Raw genomic sequence first — 8,146 nt, 5'->3', positions numbered from 1 at the left:
GTTACTGTAACAACTTTCTAAAACAATCCAATCACTGGACATCACTTTCAATCCTTCATTTGCATAACTATCTACAGTATCCCCCTGCTGGCCCAGGGTGAGAACTTCAGTACATAACATTATTATTATTACACAATATTTTGACAACTCCCTTTCTGGAATCTTCAATCCCTTCCCTAAAACATTATTTCCATCACTCCCATTTTGATATTTCCTGTCTTTTTATCTCCAATAGTTTACCTATTCTTCTACTGTTTGTGCTCTGTAATACTAGAGAGTACTTTTAAAACTACCAAAAAAGAGAAAGAAGAAAATAGTAGTTGATACTGATATTTTGGGAAGCAGATTCTGACCTTATAAAGCATCATGAAAACAGGAAGGGCTCTTTATTCAGGTGGAATTATGAGTGAGAGAGGTTCCTAAGTGACAGCTCTGACTGTGTTAAACATTAAGTCTGGAAGGAGGTGGAGTCTCCCTGGGAGTAGACAAGGTCCAAGGGGAGCAGGAACTGCCTGCAAATATCTGTTATAACAAGCACTTGCCTTGTCACTCACTGCTTTATGTAACAGAACAGTAACTTGCCATATCACTTACCTCCCATCACCGGCCGTTTCACTGCAACTCATAGCTTCTCAACATTTCAAGAATTAAAGACAAGAAAGAAGAACCCCAACTTTCGGTAAGTCTGCATTTTTCTGAGTTTTGTGCAGTTCTTTTTTTCTGGGTGGATGCAGGGGTACGCATACCCCTAAACATTTTGTGAATCTTTGTACTTTTGTCCATTTACTGTATTTATTTTTCCCAATTTGAACTATAAAATGGTTATTTTCTTGAGTCAAAATTAAAGTACCCCTAAAGATTTTTTTATTTAAAAAAAAGCACTGGTTTTGTGTATCATGTACACTTAAATGCTGTGTTTTAAAAAAGCAGAGACTGAGTGTGTGAAAGTGAGAGTGAGAGTGCCAAACTATTAAATAGAATACTGTACTTTGGTCCTTTTTTCACTCTAATTAATTACACAAAACTATTTAAATCGGGGATCCAAAATCCATATTATTGTATGCCCAAATTTAAATGAAACAACACAACAGGTTTTTTTAAAAAACAACTCTGGTGAATTTCATGTTACCCATTGGAAGGCTGTCCAATGTAGCATTTTATTTAATACAAAATAATTACTGGCCGGTTGTTCTGAATGCTATTTTTGGAGAAGGCCATTTGTTTTAAAAGCAGCATTTGCTTGCGTGTGTGCGTGCGTGCATGTTGTAGTTCCATTAGCTGCATGTTTCTTTAAGACCTAAAGTGGTTTGTTATTTAATTTCCTGAAAGATTCCATTTGCTCATCAGGCAGAAATGGCATCAGAGAGCCAGGCAAAGGCAAACATGAACGGAAAGCTTGAAGAGATGGCTGAAATAAATAATGCTTCTCAAGTTGAAAGGAAAAGGTGGGTAATTTTCCTGCATTTGCAGTCCATGAGTTTGTCTTACTTGCTTCATAATGCTTCCTGTTGGAGTAAAACATCACCTAGTTATACACAGCCTTTCAAATGCAACTAGTCTGTTCAAGTTATTTGCCTGCTCACTCTTGGATTTTAGGGAAGCCAGCAACATCTAATACTGTATCTCTTTTGGTGTATCTCTACATTAATTTGTGATCTGCAGTCATGGTAGAATAATATATTGTCATCTTGGTAGTTTTACTGTCTGTCTGTTACTACATGGTTTGTTTGTCCAAATTAAGGATAGGGTAGAAATTACGGTAAATCCTGTTCATATTTAAAGGCAAACTTAACAAACTGCATTTTCCAAAACAGTATGTGAAGCATCTTTTGAAATTCACACTTCTCTGAATTTCACAATCTAATTCTCCATCCTTCTAATCTAATCCGTAGAAGAATCTTTTAAAGGCATAGATAGGTGAAAATAACATACACTAATGTATTATATTAGGAAAAACTCCCAACAAAAAATGTGTGCATTAGGAGAAATACATCCTAAGATGCTGACAAATTTTCATTTTTTTAAAAAGGCAAAAATCATAAATTGCTATGGAAATGTGGTCAACTGAATTTAAGATTGGATAAATGAGAAACAGAGAACCAGAACTGACTAATTTGTCCATCCCGAGTAAAAAGTATAAGGTTGTTTTTTTAAAAAAAAACACACAACAATAAACATTATTCAAAAATACAACAACCTAGAAACAATGCTGACATTATATATTTAATCATTGGTATGTTCTTTTTGGACTACTTTTTGACAAGGCCTTGGGGCATTACAAATATATTTACGATTCTGGATCTTGATTAATTCAGAAAGCTTTAAACCACATTTGGCACTTTGCCAGCCATGTATGAATTTGCTCAGATTTTACTAATCCCCCCTCCTTATCGGTGCTTATAGGCAGAAGTTCAGCAGTTGTACCTTATCCCATCATTGCCGCTAACTGCTAGGAGAAAGCTTCACCTGCTGCATTACTGTCTAGTGATACTGTCTAGCTCTTAGAAACACAAGCCTGTCGGGAGACAGGACATCACATGTCAATTATGTTGCTCTATTGTAGTCTAACAGTAAAAAATAATGTAGGTGTTTGTTGCAATGCAAAGCAGCTCACATTAACCTTTTAGGAAGCTTCATGTCTAGTTTTGTGTGGGAGGTGAAATCAAGGACAAATTGCCAAGCCTGCAGGCGAGTAAGGATTGTGCTGTGAAGATTCCCATCTCACTTTCTTGTGGGTCCCAAATGCCTTAAGAGCCCCAGTGCCCTCTAATGTTTCGGGCTCTTCTCATTTCCAGGCACCCTCTTAGGGTGGCTTCATTATGCTTTTGCTACTTAGCCCATTGCTGAGGTAGCCCTCCTTCCTCTCTTCCCTGTTTCCTCCTTCTCTGGTGATATTTGCCATTTCCTTTTTTTTCCAGCTGTAACCTCTGAATTTACCACAGGTGATGCTGTTTCCCCTTATTCCTATCACAGTCAGCATCTTGCTCTCAGCTGCTGTTAATTTCCCTCATTTCCCCACCCTGTTTACTTCCAGGGCCTCTGCTTATTCCTCCTCAGTTCCACCCACTCACAGTATTCCCCTTCATTTCCCTTTCTCCATTGCTGGAATCCACACCCAAAGCCCCTCTAGCCCCACCTTATCCTCTGCAAGGCTGAGTAACCTGGCATCTTCAGCATGGTCTCCCTGCTTTGTTGATTCCAGTATGGCTGGACCATCAACACCTCAGTATGCTAGAAAGGAGGCCTCCCTGATCCCTCCTCACACACACATTTTCTTTTCTCTATCTATATATCAAATGGAGGGGGAACTGATTAGATGTGTTTGGATCAGTTCATAAATAGTCACGTCCACACTATACATTTATTGTTGTTGTTGTTTAGTCGTGTCTGACTCTTCGTGACCCTATGGACCAGAGCACACCAGGCCCTCTGTCTTCCCTGCCTCCCGCAGTTTGGCCAAACTCATGCTGGTAGCTTCAACAACACTGTCCAACCATCTCGTCCTCTGTCGTCCCCTTCTCCTTGTGCCCTCCATCTTTCCCAACATCAGGGTCTTTTCCAGGGAGTCTTCTCTTCTCATGAGGTGGCCAAAGTATTGGAGTCTCAGCTTCAGGATCTGTCCTTCCAGTGAGCACTCAGGGCTGATTTCCTTAAGAATGGATAGGTTTCACCTTCACCCCTTTACCAGTCTTGGCACCCCTCAAAGAGTCATGGGAGCTGTAGCTCTTAAAGGGGTCTCTTAACAACTCTCAGTACCCTTAACAAATTACTGGGTACGTTGAGTGAAGTCATGCCTGCTAAAGCGGTATAAGACTGCTTGAAGCATATGCCGTGGATGTGCTCATAATGCTAAACAACTCTGGTTCAGAATTATGCAGTGGCGTAGTGTGGGGGGTGCAGGGGGGGCCCGGCCGCACCGGGCGCAACATCTGGGGTTAGGGCAAATCCATAGGTTAGGGGGCGCAAATCCACGGGTTAGGGGGCGCAAATTACTTGCCTTGCCCCGGGTGCTGACAACCCACGCTACGCCACTGGAATTATGACAAGCAAGTGAGGCTCACATGCTCTCCCTTCCCCTCTGTGCCCGAGGAGAAGATGTTTAAAGCTTCCTTTTGCTCTTTGGAATACATTTCGGGGTCCTGTTATGTCTGAATAGGTTACATCAGAATAGAGCAATCCAGGATCAAAACTGTGGTTTCAAATCCTGCTTTAAATCATTGTGGTTTGGACAAACCATGCTGTCCTCTGCGTACAGCTGTAATGGGAAACCGTGATTTGTTTGAAATAGCAAAACAGATGCTGTAAACACATACGATAAGATAAATATGTAAGGTTCAGCCTAAAAGAAAAAGACGAGAAGAGGAAAAATGAGAGATGAGAACTAAACTGAGAGATGAGATTATCAGGGGCGGTGTGTGTGCTAGTGAGATATATGGCTGCTATTTAAAATTTATAAACCAGGCTTCCTCAACCTCAGCCCTCCAGATGTTTTTGGCCTACAACTCCCATGATCCCTAGCTAGCAGGACCAGTGGTCAGGGAAGATGGGAATTGTAGTCTCAAAACATCTGGAGGGCCGAGGTTGAGGAAGCCTGGTATAAACTAACTAGGGCAATAGACTGAAAAACAGTTTCTATCCAAGAGCTGTGGCCTTTTTGAATGCTGTAACTCGATAGTGTGACCTGGGAGTTTGATGGGTGTTGGTGTGGGTGTGGCTGGAATGTGGTTTGTTTGGTTGTTGTTGTTGTTTTGCTTTTGTTGTTTTTAAGGGATGGCATCCAATTTCGTTGCACTTGTGCAATGTTGCACTTGTGTAATGACAATAAAGAATCTATTCTATTCTATTCTATTCTATTTGTTGAATACCTTGTAGAATGCTTGTAATTATGTGTAATTTTTGACTTGCCACTGCTCTTCATTTGATATGTTCTGAGCCAATTTGGGGGGAAATGTTGTGCAGAAATGACATGCAAATAAACCAATGACATGGTCCTCTGAAATCTCAGAAGCTCTGATGCAATCCCAGGAGCAGCCTGATTCAGTTCAGATGCTTTGATGGATACCTGTTTCAATTCGGAAAAGCCTTAAAACCCTCTGAGAATACACAACCCTAGTATAATGTTGCCGGTCCTGCTGTGGTAGTTTGAAATCCTATGTCAACCCAAAATTACAGAGCTGCCAATTCTGAGGAGAAGAAAGGGATTTTAGATTTTGTATTTTAATGCCTGCTCTTACTGGTGTCTGACCATAATTTGATGGTGATATGAGACTGACTTAAGAGATGTTACATGCACACACATTTTAAAAGGGGCTTTAGAAATAGCTGCAAAATGCATCACACAAGAACAAATGCAATTTGCTTTTATTTCATGCCTTCAAGGGGAAATTTTGTTTTTGTTTATTGTTAACGGTTAAACTTGGTTCTTCTCTGAAATCTCACAAAGCTATTTATTATTTGTTCAGCAGTAAAGAAAAGCCAAGCAAAGAGAAGCCTAAGAAGGTCAGCCCATTTACAATGGTAAGCTCTGTTCCATGTGTATATTGTACTGTACTTCAATCGATGCACACTTCTACAGGCCCATTGCAGATGTAGCGCTGGTGACCTTTTAATAGATAAGACATCAACTGTAGACTCTCACCTCTTTTTTCCTCATGTGCAAATTTCACCCCTTATTCTCTTATCAGCATTAATTATGTGGTGCAGTGTAACATCTTGACCAGTGTTAACTATGGTTAGCTTTAACCAGGATCTGCAGAGTCTGTTAAACACTAATTAGGGTAAGCCTTCATGGTTAAATTAAGCTGTGTGCACATTGCATGCTTAAAACACAGCAAGGCTGTTCTTTTTCTCAATTAGGATTGAAGCTCATTTGGGGGAAACACATCAAATCACAGTATTTCTATTAGAAACAACAGGAGTGATATTGGTTGTGAATAACCTTATGTGTACACCGCTTCCGAAAGCGGCTGTGGGAGCACACTATATGCAGAGTAAACAAGAATGTGTACACAGCATAGTTAGTCATGATGATGTAATGCTATCGGAGGAAAGAAATAGTTTACATGGAGAGGCAAGGATATGGTAGTGAATGGCTGCATAATATTTGCACTAGGCTATTGTGTCAAATATTAAATGTATATTAGGTGAGTAAGGACACAAGTATGACTGATTGCGATCCATAGGGTGCTTATGTTAGGAAACATCAACCCTAAAGAACGACATCTTCATTTGCATAGAAATGTGCATTTGTTCAACTCTCTATAGCAGTGTTTCCCAACCTTGTGCCTCCAGCTGTTTTTGAACTACAACTCCCATCATCCCTGACTAGCAAGACCAGTGGCAAGGGATGATGGGAATTGTAGTCCAAAAACAGCTGGAGGCACAAGGTTGGGAAACACTGCTCTATAGTACTGGAAGCCTTCGTTTTTATCCCATCCCATTTCCTGATGCCAGAGCCTGATTTCTTAAACTGGTGCAAATCAACTGCTCAGGATTTTGCAGCCTTCCAAAATAACATCCTACAACTATGTTACGAGTAGAGTGCAGTTTGGCAATTGCAGTTATTAAATTTATGTGATGTTCGTTTGTCAGATCAGGCAGCACAAACACCAACAAACTATTGAGTCAACTATTTGCCAGACCTGTTTTGTGAGTACAGTGGTACCTTGGTTCTCAAACGCTTTGGTTCTCAAACGCCTTGGTTCTCAAATGCTGCAAACCTGGAAGTGTTCCGGTTTTCGAACGTTTTTTGGAAGCCGAATGTCTGGTGCGACTGTCAGCTATTGTTTCCAGGGTGCCTGCACCAATCAGAAGCTGCGCCTTGGTTTTCGAACATTTCGGAAGTCAAATTGACTTCCGGAATGGATTAAGTTTGGCGGTTTTGTTTTTGCTATTTATTTGGTGTTTTTGTTTTTGAGGCTTTTTGGTTAATTTGTTTTTGTGACTGTGTGGGTGATCATTTTCATCATCTACAATACTGTCTTATTTATTTTATAGTACAGTACATTGATTATTGCTTTCATTTTATGGATCAATGGTCTCGTTAGGTAGTAAAATTCATGTTAAATTGCTGTTTTAGGGGTTGTTTTTTAAAAGTCTGGAACGGATTAATCCATTTTGCATTACAGTACTTTCTATGGGAAAGCACACCTTGGTTTTGGAATGCTTTGGTTTTGGAATGGACTTCCAGAATTGATTAAGTTTGACAACCAAGGTACTACTGTATTGCGTTCAGTTCTGCACCTTGAGATCAGTGTGGATGCATTGGAGGTAGTTCTGAGGAGGACATCAAAGATGGTCACGGGGTTGAAAGCTAGTTCTATGTAGAAAGTTTGACGAAACTGGGGGGATTTAGCTTGGAGAACAGGAGACTGAGGAGGGAACCTGAAGAGCGGTCATAGTCTTTTCTTTAATAATAAAAACACAAGAAAAACAACAACAATTAGCTCATTAATGTGGGATGTAAACACAGGAGCAGTCAATGACAACATTCCTAGAGTGTATATGTTGGAACATGGTGGGGATGTCTGTCCAGCAAGCAGGTAAACTTCCTGGGGACGGACTTCCTCCGCATGTGACCAGAGGTGGGTGTGGCCTCACCTGTGCAGGTAATGACAAAAGCACAGGGCAGGCAGACCCTCTCTCTCTCTGCCATCTTCCTTCAATGAGGAAACATCTAAGGATGCTCTCTTGGCTCCCAGCCAAGAGAGGAGATAAGGCCTATCTTGCTACAAGATAGATCCTAAATGTATGTAACCTTTTTAAGCTGTGCCTTCTGGGATCACATTGTGAACAGAACGTGAGTAAACTCTTTTATACTTTTATGAAGACTGTGTTGTGTCTTGTATTTTAAGAGGGAACTAAAGGGGAAATTACCAGGGTAATTATTATAGAGGTTCTAGCGAACCTGTGCACACGTTACCGTTGCGCACTAAAAGGGGAATGTTTATAAACTCTGCTGATATTTTGGGAACTTGTTAGCACAAGTTGGATAAGGATATAATTAGTCAATATATCCTCCCCTGCACCCCAGAACATTCCCACAATTAACAATACAGTAAACAGCAATGCATCCACATTAATTTATGCAAACAGATTGATGCTTGCCATCTGAATGTCTGAATAGGGGAAGCTGAGGGGGTCTGCT

The 8,146-nt window shown here is 40.5% G+C and overlaps 1 protein-coding gene across 6 annotated transcripts in view; it reads left to right on the top strand.

The window, feature by feature from the left end:
* Positions 1 to 487: 487 nt before the first annotated feature.
* ABCB1 (ATP binding cassette subfamily B member 1) overlaps positions 488 to 8,146 on the top strand; it is a 56,308-nt gene continuing 48,649 nt past the window's right edge. The window contains exons 1-3 of one of the 6 annotated variants that reach the window (XM_077936900.1): positions 488 to 679; positions 1,352 to 1,445; positions 5,466 to 5,517. In XM_077936900.1, the coding sequence (XP_077793026.1) occupies positions 1,354 to 1,445; positions 5,466 to 5,517 (144 nt within the window). In that variant the 5' untranslated portion in view covers positions 488 to 679; positions 1,352 to 1,353. Of the gene's footprint in view, positions 680 to 1,329; positions 1,446 to 5,462; positions 5,518 to 8,146 lie in introns of all 6 variants that reach the window. The other 5 variants (XM_028751484.2, XM_028751485.2, XM_028751480.2 and 2 more) reach the window with 5 other exon arrangements.

Source organism: Podarcis muralis, chromosome 12 (genome assembly GCF_964188315.1).
Source record: "Podarcis muralis chromosome 12, rPodMur119.hap1.1, whole genome shotgun sequence".
NCBI classification, from domain to species: Eukaryota; Metazoa; Chordata; class Lepidosauria; order Squamata; family Lacertidae; genus Podarcis; species Podarcis muralis.
Note: the sequence above shows the minus strand (reverse complement) of the source record. Positions and strands in the feature narration are given on the sequence as shown.